This window comes from Monomorium pharaonis, chromosome 3 (genome assembly GCF_013373865.1).
Source record: "Monomorium pharaonis isolate MP-MQ-018 chromosome 3, ASM1337386v2, whole genome shotgun sequence".
Taxonomy (NCBI): domain Eukaryota; kingdom Metazoa; phylum Arthropoda; class Insecta; order Hymenoptera; family Formicidae; genus Monomorium; species Monomorium pharaonis.
Genome location: NC_050469.1, coordinates 1,999,634 through 2,023,598, shown reverse-complemented (window position 1 = coordinate 2,023,598; position 23,965 = coordinate 1,999,634). Strand labels below are relative to the sequence as shown.

Sequence of the window (23,965 nt, the reverse complement as noted above, 5' to 3'; positions counted from 1 at the left end):
AGAATCACCGACTTAGGTTAAGACTTATGACTTCCGACTACCGACTACTGACTCATTGTAGACCCGGCTTTAGCGTTTACAATTAACGACCGATCTGGCTCGATGCCTCTTAATGACTGTTTGTTTATTCCCGTCAATTCCCGTTGCCCGGCTCCAGACAGCTGACCGCCAATCGACATCGCCAATTCGACAGTTGACTCGCGGGCGGAGAAGTATACCGGGCAGCGCGCGTAAAACTATTATAATATGCTCGGTGAAACATTTTATATATTTACATAATAAACAATTTGAAAATGAGAAGTTATTTTTATATTCCAAAAATTGTCAAACTTGTTTGATTTTTGTAAGAAACCATTCAATTAGATAAAGTAACATGGAAAAAATGTTTATTATTGGAGAAATTATTTGTTATACGGGACTTACCGATTTAGAGAAAGCTCGAACAATTTCTCCTAAACAGCGTTCCAAAGTGGCAAGTGCTATGTTCGACCATGCTGATTTTGAATGATTATTATATAATCTATCTAACTCTTTCAAATTTCGTCTGAATTTAGCTTTATTAGTCGATTCAATGGAAAAATTTTGATTAGTCTCACTTTTGTATTTGTCCTCCCATTCCTGCCCGCGCGAGCTCATGCGCTGCTTTATTTTTCTGCATCGACGTTTCAGCGCCTTTTGCTTCTCTTTTGCAGCCTTATTCATATTAGTATTATTAATCATGGAAACAGGGACATCCCGTATCTGTGCAATATTAAAACGCTGAAGTTCATCTCGCGATGGCTCACGATTATCATGTGCATTTCGTACTGCTTCAAGATGTGTCTTTCCTTTTAAGTGACTTAGAAGAAGCACCTCATTAGATATCTGTAAAATACACAAAAATAGTAAGTCCCATTAAAGGGACGCATACACTTAAACAACACTTAACTGCGAATTTCTCGTTAAAAAATAGTGATGTAGAGAAACGTGTTTATTTTATTGTCAAAATTATTTTTCTTTAACATTTAAATTTTATTTAAAAATTATATAAAATAGTATTGTCTTTCAAGTTTACCAAAATTGTTTTTAAAAACGACGTTTAGAATGATTACTGCTACTCCCATAGGAAACTCGTCAGAAAATAAAGTGACACAAGCACAAAATGTCAAATAAAAAAAGTATGATCTTTGTAAAGAAATAAACACAATTTTTCTATCATTATCCATTTTCCTATAAAAAATAATTTATAAAGTTAAGTCTTATTTTAATCTAAGTATATAGACTTCCTTAAAAAAAAAAATGATTATGCTGCGTAATTATGTAAGAAACTTACAATCGTGCCGCATAGAGAACATTGTTTTTGAGCGGGATACGATTTAAGAATTGGTGGCACTTCCTCTGATCTTAAAATTGAAGACTCAACAGCACGTTGCCGAATGTGTTCAATGTTCTCCACATGTCGCCTAGCAGATTCTTGCTGCTTTTGTGCTATTTTCTTCTGCAACTCTTCCTGATTAGCTAGTTGAGCTGCATGAAGTGCTGACAAACGTTCTTCACGATCTCGTGCCTTTTCTCTGGCTAGTTCCTGCAAAGTTACAAATCGGTAATTTAGAATTTCCACCTATAAAATAAAGATATGTCAATAGTACATAAACAATGAGAGTATATGTATACTTGTCGTTCTTTTTCTCTTTCAAGCTGCATTTTGCCGACTCTTTCCTCACGTTCCCGCCGTGCCTGTTTCATTTTCTGTATTCGTAATTGCCGCTCCGCTTCCAAAGCCCTTCGACGTTCTTCAGCTGCAGCTTCTTTAGCAGCTTTTTCCTCTTGTCGACGTTGACGTTCTTCTTGAATACCCTATATATAATAAGCCATAAAACATAATAGTAATATATACATATATTAATATTGTACAATTTCACAAGTTTAAAACAAATCTTGAATAGTTTTATTAATCCTTAGCTACATTCGTTAATTCCAATTACCTTAACTACATTCATGAATATTTTTATTAATATCTTGTGATAATGTAATTGTATGCTTATGCGCTTCAATGTAATCTTAATTCACCGCTATTAGTAGTCAGTGCTGGGTGCACATTCTCTTACAGCGAACGTATACTGAGTAAATAGCCATTTGAGATCATTATTGACCCCACAAATGTAGTTACGGGTTAAATATATTGTGTGTGTATGTGTGTGTGTGTGTATTCACATACCTGTAATCTTTCTTCTTGTTCTTGACACAATGCCATAAAATCATGTCTCTTATTTTGCGCCTCCAGTTCATTAATAAAAGCAATTTCTTTTAACTTCGAGTCCTCGTCATGTGCTTTTCTTACTATTTCTAATAAATGTTGTGTCCTATTTTCTTCTGCCCTTTTAAGCTTCATTTCCATTCTGATTCTTTTGTCCTCTATTAATTGACTTTTTGCAATTTTGACATCTTCCACTTTATTTAATAATTCTCGTAACCGTTGCGATTTCTCCATAAGTAACTTTTGACGTTTATGCTGAGCACAGGCCTGTTTCGCTTGATATCTTCTTAATGTTTCAGGAAGCGATCTTTTTCGCGATGGAGATGACAATTTCTGATGCAGTTCTAAAGCACGTCCTGGATGGCGAGCTACTAGTGCACGTAATTGTGCAAGAGTGTCAACTCGTTCTGCCCAAGACATTCCTTCTAACATATTTTCATATCTATAACATTCATTTTGTTAACAATTTTTAACCATTCTATCAAATACTAAATAATATATATACAAAGAAACATTAAAACAGTATCAAATATTAGTATAAAATTAAAGTTAATATATTCCATTTAATTTAACAGTTATTTCACATCATTGTTTCATATACAGGGTATCTCAAAATTAAACATCAAGACTTTAGAAACATAGCAGTTAAAAAAAAACTAGATTAAAAAATCTTTTTTGTTACATATGCGTAGAAAGTCGTCCTTTACGCGTCTCTTTTGTTTCAAAAAAAAAATTTTAACTTAATAATATATTTACATTTGTTGTTTATATGTACATATATTCAAATATTTTTCTTTTGACTTTTGTAGCAAAGATTCTCTGTAGTCTTTTTCGCAAAGATCTGTAGGTGAACGACGGAAGGAGAAGAAAGATCTTTGCATGAGCGCCTTTTTAGGGCTACGAAGGCTGCGTTCCGATATTCATACACTATAGATTTTCAGTACTGGCAGTGAATATCAGAACGCAGCCAAAGTGTCTATGTGAGTGTGTGCAGAGAAGAGTGAGTGAATGAGTAGTAGTAAAAGTGGAAGGTAGGGAAGACTGGGGAAGATAGAATTGGTATATTCAGGCTGCGTTCCGAAATTTACTGCCAGTACTGAAAATCTATAGTACACATTACATAAACTATAGATTTTCAGTACTGACAGTGAATTTCGGAACATAGCCTCAGTATATTGTATTGGCCCCGCCATGTTGGGGCCAATGTGTAAATATAAATGCGAAGACCTTCCTTTCCCTCCCGTCGTTCATCTACAGACCTTGACATTAATCGTATCATCACTTCTTTTATGCGATCTTGACATGATGCCATTTGATATCTTTGAGTAACACGAATTGACAAATTAGCTAAAGTTATAGATTCACAAAAACGAAGCATCGATAATTCAGCGAGAGCATACGTACTGTAGGCGTGTCGCGCACATACGAGTATAATAACAAAAGCATTTTTAAACAAAAAAAAGACGCGTAAAAAAACAACTTTCCATGTATGTATGTACATGTAACAAAACAATACTTTCGAAACAAAAAAATCTTTTTTGTACTCACCTATCTTCTAAACTAATATCATCAGTGACAGCACTGAGTGATACTACAGGCTCGTCTTCCATTTCGAGAACCATTTCACCATCCGTTTCATCTGTTTCGGTGTCAACATCAATTTCAGTGGATTCTAACTCCAAAATCTGGCGTTTCAAAGACGCTTCTTCATCTGACAGCTGTTGAGATCTTTGAGAATCTGCTTCTTCTGTCTTCCTCTCTTCTTCCAAGATAATTCTTTCTCTTTCTGCCTGAGCGGTCATAAATTGTTGTATACGTTTCTCAAGTAATTCTGCATCATTCTTAAAAATGGCTGCGATCACTGATGTCGAATTAGTATCACACAAATTTAACGTGTTCTTTTTCAATGTGTCTTCAAAATTACTTTTAATCGTAGATGTTATAAATTCTCCTTTAACTTTCTCAACCTCGTTATTCATATTTTTGCCAGTTTTCCCTACAATACACTTTTTCTTTTGCTTGTTTCCGTCGGGAGTATAACTAGTTTTTTTCAGCTTTTCTGATGGACTTTTTATTGATAAAACTGGCAATGATAGAGCAGTACTTGGTTTATGAAATCGTGTAGACATGTTCAAGTTATGAGTGCTGCCTCTTCTACAGCGATTCCTTACTGTTTGCCAACCATCATTTTCATCTTTTTGTTTTAGAGATGCTGTTTGTTTGATTAAAACTTCTACAGATCCATTCATGTCTCTATTTTCATCTTTTTTTAAAGTATTTTGTTCTGATAACTGGAAAAAATTTTTCTTTGTATGTAATTATACATAATATATTCAAATTAACTTATTAATTAATTTAGATTTAAAATTTATATAAATCTAAAAATATCTATAAAACCTTCTATATATAAATGAGAATATATACATATATAAGGTAGTAATCTATAAATAAAAACTAGTTAATAAATAATAAAATAAATAATAAAAATAAATTGTAAAGAGAAAAAAAAACCAATTTTTAGTTAAAGAATCAATAAAATTTCAGTGTTAATTATTAAATATCTTCAGTTTTAATTGTCAACACAGGTTATCGGATTTGAAACACATAGAACTGAGAAATTAATATCAAAATTAAATTAATCGTTAATTCGATTACGATGCTAAAAGCAGCTTAAAAACGGTAAAAAACTTATTGCGAAAAATATATTAAGTACCAAGATTCTCTTTAACCAAGAATATTTTCTTCTCTTAATTATATTAATTATACATTAATACAATACTCAACATAGGCTGTGTTCTAATATTATTGCCAGTACTGAAAATCTATAGTTTACGTTACGTATACTATAGATTTTCAGTACTAGCAGTAATATCGGAATGCAGCCATAGTATACAGTTTATATATACGTCTAAAAAAGATGTTCTCCCAAAATTATTATCTAGTTATTGCAAAATATAACTTTATAATTTTATTATTCAGTCTCAGACTCTAGATTACTTATATTTATGTTAAAAAATGTGATTGTAAAAAATTCATCAAACTTATAAAATATTTTTTTTGTGCAGAAATAGTACAGAATATGTTTTAGATGTTTTTTATAATATCATCTACAAAACATCTAACTTGTTTAAAAATTATTGAGAGGGCCAAGAATAAGTAATGAAATTGTTATAAGTTAAAATATATTAAATATAAAAATTAATGTGTACTTGTTTGATCAATTAATTCTTTGTTATTAGTTACTTTTTTATTTCTTTGGTATTTTTTCGTGTTCGAAAATATTTAATAGAAAAGATAGAAAAATATAAACGCTCTAATTTATGCATTCACAATATTGCACAATAATTTGTGTATGTAGATTAGTCAAAAGTAAGATTTAAATACACGGTGTTTACGCAACGTTCTCGCCACAATAATCAAGCGCACAATAGTAGTCTTTGGATGAGTGGGTTATTGAACTTAATTAAGTGAGAAAAAAATATCCTTATCAGTAAACTAGCTTGAAGAAAGTATCTAAAAATAAAATATTTCATATAAAAGTCATAACGTTTCAATAAATGCTCAATCAAACAGTAATACCCATTTAATCTTGAGCCTAAGTTAAAGAAGCTCAAAGGCAATTAAAAAATTTTAAACATAAACTTCTATTTTTATAAACGATAAAATTTGTCTATATCGGTCAATAACGGATCTTAATAAATAATAATAATTCGTGTTAATTTTTACTATCTCTAGCTCATACAAACAGCATACCGCAACTTTCTTGAAATACAGACACAACTTGAAACCAGAATGCATACTTTCACAAATTAAATTAACGAACCTTTATTTTTTATTCAATATTTATGTATCTGACATCGAAATCTTTTCGAAACACTACAATAAATTTTTTTTAGGTAATGTCCAAAATATAAGTTGGTAGAGTTGAGGTACTGTCAGCAGGTACTATTAGCAGTTCTATTTAAGAGATATCGTATGAAGGTAATTAAACTTACACTTCTCGTATATATGTGAGTGTATCCAAAATAAGGACTGTGCGCTTCATCACTCTAGTATTTAATAGCTTCACATCCTCAGATTTCCAACAATACTTAAATTTTTTAATTATATCTTGAATAACAACTTATATTTCAAAAAATATTTTATCAAGAGGAGTTTCACTGCACTTTGTGTGTTTATGTATTAAAAAATCTTGATGTCAGCTACAAAAATCTTGATGTCAGCTACAAAAATATTGAACAAAAAATAGTGATTTCCATTAAAAATTTAGAGTTGAAATCACGACAGAGAGAAAACGGATATGACGGATCCAACGCGGAAGTTGGTGCGCAAAAGTTTTATATATATAAAAATAAGATATCAAAAATTAAAACTTAACATATCAATGTATTCATAAATAATATGTTCGTTACATTATAATCCGTACGCGTTTCGACTTATTTTAAAATCAACAGTATTTCAAGAATGTGATAATGTAAATGTAGAGTGCGAGAAGATTTTGATCTGTATTCGACGTTATATGTAAGGATAAACTTAAATATTTGATAATCAATCCGAATTAGCCAGATGAATGAAAAATCCGTTAATCCTCGTAGTCTTACACTTCGTATCATTGCAATAAACTATTACAAATCATGTAGTCAATCATTATGTGGTCAATCGAATAAAATAAATTAAGAGAACAAAATAAGAGAATAAATAGCGTTGATGGTCAAAAAGTAAAACAAGGAATAATCAAATGTTGAGATTGCAGGTCACGAAATAAATAATGTTTATATTTTGCCTAACCTAATATTTTGAGTAATCGAGATGTAGACATGGGGTATTTTCCAGTAACGACATGGTGCAACACAGAGTATCATTCTATCTTCTTTCAATACCAGTAAACAAAAAAGATAGAATGATATACTTTGTGTCGCACCATGTCGTTGCTGGAAAGCATCCCTGATCAAGAAAGTCCATATCATTTACAAATCTATTGGAAGCAAAGTCCGTATAGTTTGCAAATTTAAATATTGTTTTTGTGATTTAATATATAACATTTCTGACGTCAATCATTTATGGATATTTATCTCAAAATCAAAAATCACATCCTTTCCTGTACCTCTTACACACCCCTTTCTGCGTGGACTTACATAACACATTTTCTCTCTCCCCCTCCCCCCCCCTCTCTCTCTCTCTCTCATAATTTTAATATTGTTTAGTTTTAGGCTTATTAACTTTGTTTTTAAAGTTAACATTAAGCTTTTCCATACTTGCGCTCAAAGTCAAATGGGTATCGCTATTTGATACATTTGTTAAAACTCTACAACTTTTGTAGAGTACTCTACAAAACATTTTTTCACATATTTCAAACTAGAATTATTTTACCAGTTCCATACTTTTTCTTTACCTTGTATATGTAAAATACTTTTACATAAATCTTCGAAATTAAAATCTATTATTTACTGTGTGCTCACACAAGCTTATAAACATATAACAATTTAACAATTTAAAATATTACATTGGAAAATACCTTATTTTCAGGAGTCTGAAACCATCCTCTCACAATAACAGATGTTCCAGGCTTTCTTTTACTTGAAGTAGGCAGGTTTTTATCACTTAAACAAGTTTTACTTCTAATAAACTTTGGAGTTTCGGGTAAAGACGACTGTACTTGGGTTCTTTTTGTTTGCGACACAGTTGAATAGGCGAGTTTGTTTACGCTAATTGCGTTTTTATCTACATTATTAGACGCGTTTGAAATATCTTTAGTATTTGATTTAGATTCAATTTCATGAGAATGTTTATTTATTTGGCAATTAACTTGATTTATTTTCTCCAAAGTATTCTGAATAATGGCTGTTTTTGTACTTAACTTTTCAGTATTGATGTTGCTTTCGCACTTTCTATTACTATCTTTCTTAACTTTGGTATTAATTTCATTCTTTTCCAGTCCACTATTTTTATTACACAATAATTTGCTATCCATACTTTTCCCATCTGTTTTACCATCTTTCACGCCATTAAATTCCTTTTGCATAAGTTCACAATTAGTACATAAACTCAGTTGAACATTTTTATCACCTCTACACGTTTGTTCTTGTTTCTCCGCAGATAAATTAGAATCAACTAGCTTTACGTTGCCATGCAAACAGTCCTTTGTTTGCTTAAAAATATTTCTAACATCTATTTTATTCTTCAAATCACATGTTGCATTGTCGTTTAACGTCCTGCGATCCACGAAGCTATTCGTTTTTGATTGCACCGTTTGCTTCACAAAAACTTTGTTAGACATTTTCGTCGGCGTCGATTTTTCCTTATTTGCCGTTTGATTTACTGTCTTGTCCATTCCATTTTTACGTTTCTCTTTAATATCGGAAGAACAATTTTTACAAACATTGTTTTTATTATCTTTCAATAATTTGTGAACAAAATCCTCTTTAGCATGATTAACTTTATTGTCTGTTACAATCGATTTACTTTCACATATCTGATCAACCGGACTCTTGCAAACTGATTCCGTTGGACTCGCTCTCTGCAGGGGACTGGTGGATTTTGGTGAAATTATGGTTGAATTCCACATTCGACAAGGGGACGTTTTCCTAACTTCCCAAGCCAACGGAGTTCGTCGTAGTGGTGGTGATGAATTTTCATAGGCCCATTTAACTTTGAACCATTCTATTAAATTATGAAAGTCTCGCGTGTAGTTCTCCAACACTAAAATAACTTCTTTACACTCGGAGATGTTCTCATCCTCTTCACATGTTTGATAGATACCATCAATCGCTCTTTGTAAATTTCCAAACAGAAATGCCCAGTATCGTGCCTGTAATTCTAAATATAGACGTTATATGCTCAAATTAAATATATATGCTATTTACAATATAAAAGTATATTTAACACAATTATCAATGTTTTAAAAATGCACTTAATATACAGCTTTGATTAAACATATTAGACATCTTGTATTTTTTTAAATACTTTCAACTGGAAAGATTTAAATACAACATTTAAATAAAAATTAAAATATAAATTAGCTTTTGTTTCAGGAATCCTTTAAATTATAAATGTCAGTAATATAAAATAATGTAATTAAAAAATTCTAAATAAATGAGAAATAAAAAACTTATAAGGTAAACGTGTAGTGATCTAACATGTATTTATATCTGGACACTTACACAAAAACTTGCTATTATTAATCTCTCTAATGTTTTATATTTACTATAATATTAAAATGTAATTATATAATCTTAAATATATTAAAAAATTACTATTAAATTTTGATATTATAACATAAATACATATTTGGTCACTGGAACGTTTATTTTAGATGTCTATTACTTTTGACCAAAGGTACATTGTGCAATTTTTGCTTTAAAAAATAGAAAAATTATTATAAGAGAAGGCTGTCTCACCAGACTTTTTATCACGACCCGTAGAAGCAGACCTTACTCTCGTCGTTGATTTCATAGATCGTTTCGTCGAACTTGATTGCATTTGTCTTGGCACACTGGGTGGTTTCTTTGTAACTTTTTCTATGTTATTCGTGCCGACAGGTACATTAAAGGTTACCAGGTTCCTGGCCGTGCGTCCCTCTTCTTGAATAAGCAGCCTGACGTCTGTCATATTTACCTGAATGTCTTCCTTAAATATCTAGAATAATGATATATGAAGAAGACAGATCTTTAAAACTGGCAAACACATGGCTATCAAGAGATACAATGTCTTGCACTGATAAATAAACGTGCAGTATACAATCATTGTTTACCTTTAAGCTAAGCCAACAACTTACAAATATCTGAGTTTATCAGAGCTCAATAAAATGTGATGAGCCAATCAAATTCTGAATAGAATCATAAGTAATAATTTGGATATAAGTTAAATAATAATGATATACCATAGTTTGTATCGTCAAGATGTAAAGATTCAAACTTTATATTCTCACTTAATTCCAAAATTATTTCTTATTTCTATTAGGCTTAAAAATAAAATTTCCTTTGTTACGAGCAGAAGCAGTCAATATCTTCACAATCAAGACGCTATAATTGTACCGCAACTTAGAAGTTGCTTCGTGAAGAATGAATCAATATAAGTATTAACTCTCTTAATGATAAAAATTAAGTCCAAATTAAGTTTTTTGTATTTTTATTTTTGTTTTTTGGGAAGAAGGGCTTTTTTGCTTTTTATAACATATTCCTGCTAGCTTAATGTTAATCTCTTTTAGATATCCCAAAAATCCGTTCCTATATAATAGTTATCTTAAGTACTAAGTTTTTTCAGAAATGTTTATAAATTTATAAATATGAAAGTTTTAAAAATATTAAAATTATGAAATATCATAAATAAATAGTTCGATCAATGAAGACCTCGAATATATATATACAAATCAAGGTAAACTCGATTATTAATGCACGCTCGAAGACGATGTCACAAGGTTATATCTTATTGTGATGCAACATATACACGAAGATCCAAAATGAATACAGAGTCAGCGTCCAAAGAAACCTTAATGACACTGAGAAACTGCGGTCCGCATAGTCAACATTCGTGAATCGCACGAAATACTATTTGCCAACGATTCGAAGTATCATTCTGTCAACCGCTGTGAAGCTTGATCTGCATTTAGTACGCATACGCATCACGTGCAACTCACCTTTTGATCAGACGATATTACGAAAAATCGCTAGACAATTGCCCGCACCTCGCACGATTACTTTTCGTAAGTGACATTCACAAAATATAATAAAGTCTCATATGCGAAGTCACACGTCAAAACGTGTAAACACAGAGTTCGCGGCCATATACTTTATATATATGGATGCATCTTTTCTATAATAAAGAAAAAAAAGAGAAAATATCTACCTTTATCGTTCACATTACCAGTATACAAAACGCATGCGCATACGACGTATTATTAAAAAATGACAGTTCGACATTAAGCAGTATTTATAGGCTGATATTTATTTATAATCGACTTTTATTTTTACATTATTTTAAGCAGAGAAGAACCTGAGAGCGGTCATCGCGTCGTTTTAAGATGTTTTCATCCATCAGCGCCTCTATGTGCACAAAATGTGCACACTGAACTATGTAGTCAAATATCTATGAATGCCGTAGGTAATGTGTATGACTTTTTGGGTCTCTTCTATGTCTACGATTATTTGGTTCTGCTATACCCGTAAATTTTACAATATTTTAAATCTGTTTTATGCAAATGTGCATAATCGTGTTCTATAAATGTGTAACACCACTTACCTATACATTATATAAATTTAATTAATTAATTTGATAAAAATTCACTCACCAATTGCTGTCGCTGCTCCTGCTGCTACTGCTACATTCCTTTTCCGGAATACCGAGTCGCTCCATGGATGCCGGTTTCTGCTGACATCATCCTGCTATTCTCGAATCGCACATTAATAACGGTTGCCCGATACTTTATTCGGCAATCCCGATATTACGAATAATATATCACACACGAGTAAAACGTAAATCGCGCGCGAGAATTTTACTTGGCGCGACCGTTACATTTGAAAAAATACGTGAAAAGGACGGCTCGTCTAATTGGCGGCGAAAATCAACATGGCACCAAAGTGGCGTGACGTCACGTAACTTCGTGGAAACGCAGGCCGAGAAAAGCGGTGAAAAAACTATTTGAATGAAAATTACGCGCCGAGATACAACGAACGGAGACAAATTCGTTTCGAAAATTTCGTATGCTCGCACGACGACTAGTAGCACTTCACTTAATTGGCACTCGCGATATTCTACCAAACGTATCCCCTTCGAGCAAACACTTCACTCGAAACCGAAGGCACGATGCCGCGATTTGGACATGAATACGATCTCACATGGCTCGCGTATCGTTTGCTAGCACGACGGCACTCTCAACACAACACCGTACCTGCGCACAATAAATTCTGGACACGCAGAAACACGCACGGAGTCGACAGAGCGTCTGACCGGCGCTGGAGTGGCGTACGTGACTGAAGCGCGGAGCAACGGAGCAACATGGCGGCAGCGGCGCAGGCGCGGCGAGTCAACAAGTCGGTCGCCTAGCAACGCTGAGTGGCGCCGACTAGCGCCGAGTACCGCCGAGTCTGTCTGCCAGCAATTACGTACGCCACTCCAGCGCCGGTCAGACGTACTGTTGACTCCGTGCGTGTCTCGCGTATTCAGAATTCATTGTGCGCAGGTATGGTGTTGTGTTTAGAGTGCCGTTGCGCTAACAGACGACACGCGAGCCATGTGAGATCGTACGTAACAGAAGTCGTATTCATTTGTAAAGCGGGTCACACACACTTTCCGTAGAACGTAACAGTAAGGTTTTGACCAATCACGTACTTGATTTAGTCGCTTACTGTTACGGTCGCCCAATCCAACATGTCGAAATCTTACTGTTACGTTCTACGGAAAGTGTGTGTGACCAGCTTAAAGCGCGGCATCGTGCGTTTGCCTTCGGTTTCGAGTGAAGTATTTGCTCGAAGAGGATACGTTCGGTAGAATATCGCGAGTGCCAATTAAGTGAAGTGCTATTAGTCGTCGTGCGAGTATACAAAATACAAAATTTTTACAACAATTTGGATCTGCTATACTATAGCAGAACCAAATAATCGTGGACATAGCATAGAAGAGACTCAAAAAGTCAAGCACATTGCCTACGGGATGCATAGATATTTGACTACGTAGTTCAATGGACGGAATTCATAGGCCAATCCTAAGTTCAAGAATTGTCTTAAGTCTAGCTTCGAGCCGACTTGAGACTTACTTAACCAATGAAATAATAGCATTGGCCGCGTTCAGCAGACACAACTGTTGAGTGAGCGATCAGTGATTCTTTAATATGATAGGTTAGATCTAAAGGTATTAACCAATCAAAGGACGGGATTCATAGATCGATCTTAAGCTCAAGCATTGTCTTAAGTCTAGCTTCGAGCCGACTTGAGACTTACTTAACCAATGAAATAACAGCATTGACATCTCAAGATCGTGCTTAAGCTGGAATTTGAATAAGATTCGACTATGAATTCCGGCCATATTAAAGAATCACTGAGCGCTCACTCAACAGTTGTGTCTGCTGACCGCGGCCATTGATGTCTCAAGATCGTGTTTAAGATGGGTCTTGAATAAGATTCGACTATGAATATCGGCCCAAATGACATAAGCTGCACAAGCATAGCATAAGAGCTCTAGGCCAATAAGCATCTTATGTATATCAATATGGCGACTTTATGCTGAGAACTGATTGGTTCAACGGTCTTATGCTATGCTTATGCAGCTTATGTCATTTCGTGGGTATGTTCCGTTTCACGCATGATACGCATGATGCATCGTTCATCCTTGTTGTTTGTCAAACGTTAAACAAGGATGAACAATGCATTATGCGCATCATGCGTTGAAACGGAACGCAGCCTGTGTGTGATGGCCCATAGAATGAGAAAAAGTATATTTGTCTATTCTATTGGCCTGTTCTTTTTAACTGCACTATTGCACTGGTGCAATAAGTTAAAGTAAGACAAGTATATTTTTTCTCATTCTAACTTATTGCATCAGTGCAACAGTGCAGTTAGAAAGAACAGACCATTGCATATGCTATTAGTGCATCAGTGCAATAGTGCAGCGACAAAGAACAATCAATTTATATCTGCAATTAATTTATAATGAATTAAAATAATAACGATTGAAGATGCATGCCATCGACGAGGAAGACGAAGATCTTGTGATAAAAGTACGATATAAATTTGTTCCTTAATTTCTTAAATTACATGTTGATTTTAAAGTGATTACATTTATTCTAAATACAAGGTTAAGGTTAAATTTATATTTTTCGCCAAAACTTTCACAATGACTATTGGAACAAAAAAATATTGGAAAACTTTTCTTTTTGATAATGTAATTTCTTTAAATGTTTAATTCTTATGATAGAGATACGTTATTCATTATCAAACAGTCACAGGAATATGTGGTTTAAGATAACACATAAAATAATAAATTAAAAATAATGTATAAAATAATTATAATTGATTAAGGGTAACAAAAAGGATGTTCAAAAAAACTTTGTTTTTATCTATGTTACAGGGTAGTGCTCTTCACGAGCATCTTTTAAAATTAGGTTACACAGACTTTGAAAGTATATCTATGCCCAGGAGAATACATCATGAACAGAGACATTATTTAAATATAGTAATGAATTTTTATATTATTTGTAGAACATAAGAGATTGACATTTTTTAAAATAAATTATATGTTTCTGAAAAATTGTTTTATATGATTGTTTCAGAATATTAAAAACATGGTAAAAAATGTTTATACAAAATTGTTTTCTCTTTATTCTTGGATAATGCAGGTAATCCTTGTTTTGAATCTAATTATATAATTATCTAACGTACTGACAATGGACAACTATGGCTGCGTTCCGATATTCACTGCCAGTATTGAAATTCTACAATGTATGTGACGTAAACTATAGATTTTCAGTACTGGCAGTGAATATCGGAATGCAGCCTATGTTAGACCAATTCGATTCTTCTCGAAATATTGTTGAAATAAAAATAAAAAAAATTTTTCTATAGTCCAATTTGATATTTAATGAATAAAACAACTTCCCAAAGATAACGCTTATCTTTGATTTCAAGTAATTATCAATGAAATGGTGAAATGTATAGAGAAATAATTTAAATAAAGTTATAATTTCTAATGTACAAATATCTCTATTTACAGCTATTTTTTGAACTCTCAAATTCACAATCGATATGCTTGCAATTGACTAAAAATCAATAGATTATAATGAACTGATCAACCACATTTTTTTTAACAAAAATTATCAACATTCATGAATTTTTCATAAAGAAATGCTTATAGGTATAAATTTCAAATTTTTATTTATATTTTACTTATGCTTTAGAAAATAAATGTAAATTTTCATATACAAAAATAATTTGAAATAGCTGAGACTAACAGTATCAGTAGATGTGTGCACATTAGTTTTCATCAAATTGTTGATAGTGTACAGCCAAAAATTGTTTGAAGTAAAAATATAAATTAATTTGTAATTAATATTAAATGCATACTCTAACCTAACAAAATTTTTTTTTAATCAAATTTTATTAAAGTTACATCCTTGTGTAAAAAAAAGATTTATCCTTGGATCATTATTTTTCCCATTAAATTACTCCAAATTATTTTTAAAAAATTCATTACTTTTTCAAGTTTATTATACAGAAAGAAATAGTTGTAATTAACATGCCAAAAGCGTAAGTCATTACATTGAATCGTTTTCTTTCTGCACTTTCTGCAAATTAAAAAAAACCTGTTTCAAAAAACTCATTAAAGTTTTCAGTTCAATTTTTTTGTATTTAACAATCAGTATTTTTATTCAGCAATTTTTGGACTTTAAAAGGGCTCATTCTTCTCATAACTTAGTTAGGATCGATTTAAGATGATTTGTCTGTTGTACTGTTCAGGTCGTTCTTTTGCGATACACTGAACTCGATCTCACGTTCATCGCATCTCAACCCAAATATCTTACATTTTGAACTTATACAAATCATCCCATGATTTTCATTTTTTTTTTAAACCGCATATATAATTTTAGAGATGCGACATGAGTATTGTTATTCCAATAATTTTTAGAAGACTTCTATGGACTTTACTATGGAGTTTACTATGGATGTTTAGTGTTAAACGCCAAATGGATACATTTAAATTTTCATTGAAATATTTTCTATGCCCGCCTACACACCATTCCAGAAAGTTTTTTAGATAAATTATCGTAAATTAGTAGCAGTTCTTGAACAGAATTAAGAAAAAACGATTGACCATAATTAGTGCCAGTGACTTTGGTGTGTCTTTTACATCAACCACTAACATCAAGAGGATATAACGAAAGATTTAGTGATTTATTTGTCGATGTCGCATGATTCAATAATGTATTCTTTAATCTCTACATTGTTAAATCCATAATAGAGAGCTTTTTCATTGAAATTTTCATGATTCATACAGACCTTTACGTATTCAAAATAATGATCCATATATGTGTAAAAGCAGAGAGGCCTAACATTTGCTAATCATCCTAAAATATTCCACCCTATTATATTCCACAAATATAATAGAATCCAAATATAATATACACCACTTGGATTCAATGATTTGTTTTATCCTTTAAACCAGGTGATTTTCTTAAATCTTTGTGAAATATAAGTTAATTTTATAATTTAAATATTAAGAATAATATTTTAAGAAAAAAAACAGTTTTTATCACTTGTTAAAGTTAATCTTGTTTAAACTAAATATTAATTTTATAATAACAAATATATTAAGAATGACATAATATTTTTAAAATCTTGAGAAAATTATTTTTATTTCCTAAATATAGATTAAGATGATTAAATAATCATTTTTAATAATAAAATAATTATTTTGGATGAATGTCTAATTTATATGAAATATAAATGCTATTCATGACTTACGATCAATTTGATTTATGACCGAAGTCTCAGAATGTAACTATTATAATTAGAGGGATACTCATACTATATAACTGTGTGTTTAAATATTTCAAAGAGTTGTTTAATCTCTTAAATTTCAAATTTAATCCAATAAGAAAAATATCTTTTGGATTTTTATGTTTAATGACACATTTCAAGAAGAACCGAATCTATTCCAGATAATTATAACTATGCATCTTTTATGAATATAATTGATTCCTACTATTTACTCTTTGCAGGAGAAGAGCTTTTCTGAAGAGCAATTAAAAGTTATTTTGAATGCGGAGGCTCTGTTCAATGATCATTTTTCTGTAGTTAACAGCTTTCTAACAAAGTGCAATTCTAACAGTTCTAAAAAGTAATTATATAATTTTAAAATTATTGTAGAAAGACGATCGTAAAAAATAGTTTATAAAACACTCTTTGTATTGATATTCATAAAATATTCCTTGCGTTTTGTAAAAAAAGAGATGTCAGTAAGGCCGTTTATATAAAATATACCGATTAATACAAAGTTTGATTTCAATGTGATGATAAAGGGGTAAGATGACTGCTTTGACATATTTTATGCTATATATATGTAAAAGTAGTTTTTTTAAGGAAGCTCGACGATGAGGGCTCATTGATAACAGGTGAAATGATGCAGACACTGTGACTATACGTGATATTCCATATAAATTTGACATTTAAGGGTGCCCCATTCTCAATGCCTAATTATTTGTACAACAAATGATTCTAATGTGTTGTGAGTTTCATTGAGAGGAACAAAATAATACAATTTGAAGTGATTCTGACGTGGTCAAAAACAGCCTTCTTGACCTTTCTTCATATATATTAAAGCTGATGTTACTGATTTAATAATTAAATTATTCATTTGCAGAATAACACTGCAAGAGTTAATTATGTTTGTGACTGCATTAATGTCTTCAACATATGTTTCATTATGTGAACACAAAATATTACCAATATTATTTGCGTCATCGGCAATTTGTTGTGTCGGTTATATGAAATATTTACGCTTTTATGCAAATAGAAATTTGAAGAAGGTTATATTGCTGCAAAATGAACTTTTTCTTATTTGTAAAGACAGCCTTAAGATTTTACGACATGATCACACAATGAAATTGGAGTTTGAAACGTGTCTCCAACAATTTTCGTAAGTATACAAAATCTGTATAAATAAAAGATTTTTATATTCTGTATGTTTTTGTACATAAAAATTTAAGTGTAGAATATTATTTTATTTGTTTGTTTGTACTAGTCATTTCTTAGGTGAAAAATTGCAGTATCTGGAATCTCTAAAGGATAATTTAATAAAATTTATGAAAAATATTTCCTGTATATATTACAAATGTTCATTGTCAATTGCAAAATTGCTGCCATCAACCGCACTTAGCGAGAATCTATTCACGAAATTCGAACATGACTCGTTTGAAGTGTCTGGTGAAGTCAACAATCAAATATTAAGGGTAAATAAACAATTTCATAATACAGAAGATACAAAATAATGTGAACAGTTAGAAAATATACTTAGTTTATTAATAAGAGATTAACCTACTTGTTGTCTTTAAGACTTTTGCTTCAATTGCCAAATTCGCGTTAACAGTGGCGATTAAATTTAAATCGATGGAAAAAAGAATTACATTACATGTATCGACACAAAATATACACACACACATACACACATGCGTAAAAAATCAACACAATATGTCCAAAAGCTCAATTATTCTTGTGACGTACAATGTTATTTTTTATTTTTAGTATAATATTTTTATATTTAATTAAAAGTTTTTTTTTATGTTATTAATAAAAAATTTTTATTATTAATATTTAAAATAATTGGCGTAGTCTTAAAATATATCATTAAAAAGACTCCCGTTTTTAATTTTGTTAAATTTATATATTAAACCAAAAATCATCCATACAGCACTGAATACAATACTGAAAATTACATCCATATAACAATCTCCTACTACAATAATACAATATTGCAATTATATTGCGAACTGTTAATACATTAGTGTTGTTGGATTGAAATTAATTTCCAAATCACTCGTAATTGACTTAACTAGAGATACTCTTTAACTCTTATCCATTTTCTTCTTTCCCTCTTATGCAGGATATCTTTCTTTTCTCCTCTCTGCCTGCGTATACTTTGGACTTTGCAATCAGGGAGTACGTTATGTCACAATATGAGATCAATAGAGAATCGCGCAACAATTGTAATTCTTATACCGAGAATACTCAAAATGAGTTGACCGCGCCGTTTGCTTTTATCAGCATCATTTTATATTATACATTTTATTTTTCATCATACTAATTTCATTGATTGCTAATTTTATTGATTGTTATAAAGAAAACTTGCGTTTTCGAGGGAGTGGCACTTATAGATATTTACCAAGAATATTTTTATTTTATAAAAATTAATATATCACTATATTTTAGTTAAATATTTTTATTTACATTTTTTATTTTGTACATTTAGTACTATTGCCAGTATGATCTAAACGGAAGTCGATTGTCATTTAACATCTTTTGTATTCAAATATTGCAAAAATTATTTTAATGTAGTATTTTATTACTAAAATAATATTAAATCATGAAATTTTAATTTTGCAACGTTTCCGAATATTAACATTAAATTGTTACAAGTATGCTGGTATATCGTGAATTTATATTTCTGCAATGTTTTTGTAACGTTGCGTTGCAATTTACAAAATTACAACGATCAATGTAGTGTGCAATAATCAGTGTTGTATGCTTATTTTCATCTTTATTTGGATATATTTTAATTTTACATATAAAAATTATTTATTGATCATCTCTCTTTAACAAAAAAGATATATTTACAAGTTTTCTACAAATTTGCTCTATTAATTAAAAATACTATTATTGAGAAACATTTTTATTTTAATATACGTTGCAAGAATTTTTATGGTGTATTTCTCTTTGATGTCATTAATGCAAAATGACCGCAGTAAGTGAACAAAAGTCTTAATTAAAAATTCTATTCTTTTTAGAGTAAAATTATATAATACTTATGAATAATGCCCAATAGAAAGTTGTATTGCAAGATGGGAAAATAATGCATTACTTGTAACGCCATTATAGTTTTTTTTTTAATAAGGATTATTCCTTTTTTCTATCTGTATAGTAATGCTAATATCGTTACATTTGTTACAGTAACAAATTTAGTCGTTATTCTTACTATTAATTTAATTCCATGTTATGTTTATATTTATTCAATAGATTCACATATTTCTTCAGTGCTGTAATTGGAATAGAGCTAGATAAAAAGTTATGTACAATATAAAATACAACTATAAATTTTATTCAGCTTTATATTTTGATTTCATATTTCATATTATAAATGTTAAATATTTTGTACTTTTGTACATTTTAGACTGCATTTCAATCATCTTTATTAGTACTAAAAAGTCTGTAACATGTACGTGAATTATAGATTTTTTGTATTAGCAGTAAATATTAGAATATATTTTAAATGTATATTAATGTTTAAAAATAATGTTTCATAAAAATTATCGATAAAATTTGTTCGTTTGTGAATTACATTCTAAATTTTTTAGAAATAAATGTACTAAAAATAATGTAAAGGAAAAATTTGAAAAATTATTAGATAAATTTAATATAAAGAAAAATTTATTATATAGTTTAAAGTTTAAAGTTTTAATATTGATTATTAAATAATGTAGTTTTAAAATCTAATATTTTCAGCAGTATGAAAAAGTAACAAATTATTTCTTTTTAAGTAATGATAATGGTAACATTATTTTTTCAAAGTAACATTTATAATCCTGTATTGTAATATTCTTTTAACAGAACACATCTTTCAATTGCTTGTACATATAAGTAATGTAAAAGAAGAAATTTGCTTTTTATCCTATTTTTTACAATTGCTCTTTATTCTCCAAAATTTTAACTTTTTTTCCAGCTAGAAATATAGATCTAATACTTGACATAACCGTTTTCCAAATATTGCATTTGGAAAAATAGCAGTTGTATATTTTGTATCTGTAACTATTTTATAATATATATTTGCAATATTTATTACTTTTTATAGAAATTGTATCATACCTATCTTCTGATACAATCAGAAATGTTATATTTATTAGCTATTGCATATGATAGTAGTACTTGGATGTATTCTTGCCAAAAGATACCTGAAGCAAAATTAGCCCATATAATTCATATCTTAACTAAAGAATTGGCAGTCTACAAAGTTAAATTATCGGAGATTATGAATGCATATCATACTTGCAAAACAGAACCAGTTCGATATAAGTAAGTTAAAAAATATGTGTTTATATTTATTTCCAAGAGTAACATTACAAAAGAAATTTCTTGTTAGGACACAGGACAGAGCTAAATGGCACGATCCAACTGTCCAATTAGATTTGGCATCATACAAACTACAAGTAGCCTACAATCAATTTTTTTCAATATTTAAAGATATTGACGACTGTATTAACCAGGATATGAGTATGGATCATAAAATAGCGAATACACTAATGCAAAAGTTGGATGAAGCTTTCAAAGAGATCGACACGGCGAAAAGTCTGGCAGAATTTGTTGTTCTATTAATGGCAAGATCGAAATTCAATGATGCGAGAAACAATCAGTTTGTAGTCGATGATACTATGATAAATCAGAATACTGATTTGCCAGTAATAATCGATTCAGATCCACAAATCCTTGACGAGGTATTTGAAGAGTATATTAAAGAGGAGTATTTAAAACCATCGGACGAAGATACGAACGAATATTTGTTAGAGCAACAAAAGCTGGATAAATTTCTTAAAAAAAATTTTATGAGGGAACTAAAAGAAGCCTTAATTGATAAACATAGATCTATGTCCGAACGAGAGTCCAAGGCACTAAAACGTATATATAAAAATATATCAACAGATCCTACATTGAATACCGAGGACAACAAGAACTGCCAGTTTATACCTGCTCCACCGCCAATGCCTCCTTATTGCATATGGTCAACGTCAAGCAGCACTAATTCAAATTACAAGAAAAAAAATTCTGCTATTTACAAAATTAAAAATGATTCGTCTATACAAGGAAAATTCAACAGCTTAAATGAAGAAAATCTTGTAAGAGAGTTGAAACAAAACATTTTTGATACACCATCCACTGAAGTCTGTGAAAATAGAGATAAAGAATCCGTTACATCTTTGTCACAAATTCTTCTCAAAACCCAAGCCATGCAATTTATCACGAATCTACCACCGCCTTTTCTTCATGAAGAAACATTTATAGGAAGTGGTGAAAATTCTGAAGATGAAATCATAGATGATACAAGTGATAATAAGGAAGATAATGAAAATCCTCAATAATAAAGTTTTTGATATTTGAAACTGATTAATTTTCCATAATTCTTTTCAATTAGTCTTAAATAGATCACCAATACTGGTATAGGCTTTCTAAAATAGCACAACCGTATTTCTCGGAAAAAAAACTAAACTTATTGTATTAATATAGTTTACGTTAACATTGTAAGAACATTGTTATATTAAATTATGATGTTAATAATTTAAATTGTCAATACTGTCATAATTTGATAGCTGCCAAAATTTAATCGCAATGATAATTAATACTCTCACAACACGAAGCGCAGTGAAAGAACCAATCAACATCGCGGAAAACTATCAACAATAAAATCGGTAACATTTCTTTTTAAGAGTGGATCAGTAACATCTCCCTTTTAAGAGTGGATCGGTAACATCTCTCTTTTAAGAGTGAATTATTTATTATCAAATTACTTATTAAATTGATTATAAATTTAATTTGATAGTAAGGATAGTAATTCGTATTTATTCATTCTTTAAAACTGTATTTCAAGATCGAAAATTTATTCAGTGCATAGCTTAATAAATTTGAAAAAATATGTAAAATAATAGTAGCACGAAGATCAGATTATAATCAAATAGGGTTTGTCTTTAATTAGTTATGATATATCGATTTCTTATTATCTAAAAGTTTATTTACCAAAAATTTATATAAAATTATACTATATGTATTAAAATTACATTAATTGTGAATTTTGGAATTTTGTCCATAATTAAAGTAAAAATGTTTACATACGTTTGGATAATAATTATCATAGAAACATTTAAAACAAGTTCCAATGCACACCAAGCACATTTAACTATCTCTTTCTATTAGTGTTCAATAGAAAGAGATAGTTATATGAAACTTTTCACGTTTCCGCCCTAAGGAAAAAGTTACATGATCGATACCTTGGATGAAAACGTGAAAAGTGAAGTTTCATGTAACTATCTCTTTCTATTAGTGTTAAATAAAAAGAGATAGTAACTTGAAACTTTTCACTTTTCATGTTTCCGCCCTAGGGGAAAAATTACATGATCGATACCCAGTGTGTGTGTATCAGTGCAGCTAAAAAGAAATATAAACTGCATAAGCATAGCATAAGACCGTTGAACCAATCAGTTCTCAGCATAAAGTCGCCATATGGATATACATAAGATGCTTATTGGCCTAGAGCTCTTATGCTAGCGCTACACTATGCGCGTATTCGCGATTCGTACGACTCGTAATTCGTAATTCGCGATTTATCTGACGTTCATAAATAGTGTGGTGAAAAAATTCGTTCATTCATCATGCGCGATTCGTCATTCGCACTGATTCGCTGGTCGAGTGGTCATATAAATCGCGAATTATGAATTACGAATCGCGAATACGCGCATAGTGTGGCGCTAGCATTATGCTATGCTTATGCAGCTTATAGGTTTGTCTGGTTGCCAACACTTTTACACTTCTACGAAAAGTATAAGTTCTCATTGGCTGGTTAAAAATATAAACCAATAAGAACTTATATTTTTCGTAGAAGTGTAAAAGTGTAGACAACCAGAACAAACCTTATGTCATTTCGTGTGCCCTTTAGGCCGGATCTACAATAGGTGTAGTATGCCATAAGAAATTGACCAATTATAATTGAATATGAGAAGAATAATCGAATATAATTGGTTAATAATCGAATAAAATTGGCATAAGGCTTACTACACCTATTGTAGATCCGGCCTTATGCGTCATGCACTATGCGTTATGCAAAAGTCTGTGCGGGGGTCCTGTAAGTAAAAAAAGTAAAAATTACATAAATAAAAGATAATGTACAATATACATGTGTTATCATCAATGTATTAATTATTATTAATAAAAGGACAAAAAATATATTTTATGTAAGTGTAATAAAATAACTTTTTTCTATTAATTT

At 30.7% G+C, this 23,965-nt stretch overlaps 2 protein-coding genes across 3 annotated transcripts in view; one reads left to right on the top strand and one right to left on the bottom strand.

The window, feature by feature from the left end:
• Window positions 1-11,237, bottom strand: part of LOC105838379 (S phase cyclin A-associated protein in the endoplasmic reticulum) — a 65,399-nt gene extending 54,162 nt beyond the window's left edge. The window contains exons 1-8 of one of the 2 annotated variants that reach the window (XM_012683899.3): window positions 10,872-11,237; window positions 9,634-9,871; window positions 7,752-9,052; window positions 3,785-4,527; window positions 2,198-2,678; window positions 1,654-1,836; window positions 1,313-1,564; window positions 424-864 (exon numbers count right to left, since the gene is read on the bottom strand). In XM_012683899.3, coding sequence (XP_012539353.1) covers window positions 424-864; window positions 1,313-1,564; window positions 1,654-1,836; window positions 2,198-2,678; window positions 3,785-4,527; window positions 7,752-9,052; window positions 9,634-9,844 — 3,612 coding nt within the window. In that variant the 5' untranslated portion in view covers window positions 9,845-9,871; window positions 10,872-11,237. The remainder of the gene's footprint in view (window positions 1-423; window positions 865-1,312; window positions 1,565-1,653; window positions 1,837-2,197; window positions 2,679-3,784; window positions 4,528-7,751; window positions 9,053-9,633; window positions 9,872-10,871) is intronic. The other variant, XM_012683900.3, reaches the window with a different exon arrangement.
• A 2,482-nt stretch (window positions 11,238-13,719) lies between these two features.
• Window positions 13,720-22,269, top strand: LOC105830594. The gene is made up of 8 exons (XM_012670044.3): window positions 13,720-13,946; window positions 14,297-14,401; window positions 14,499-14,564; window positions 16,944-17,062; window positions 17,585-17,860; window positions 17,966-18,173; window positions 20,786-21,006; window positions 21,074-22,269. The coding sequence occupies exons 1-8, from the start codon at window positions 13,905-13,907 to the stop codon at window positions 22,065-22,067; spliced, it is 2,031 nt and encodes a 676-aa protein (XP_012525498.1). The 5' UTR covers window positions 13,720-13,904; the 3' UTR covers window positions 22,068-22,269.
• Window positions 22,270-23,965: the final 1,696 nt, after the last annotated feature.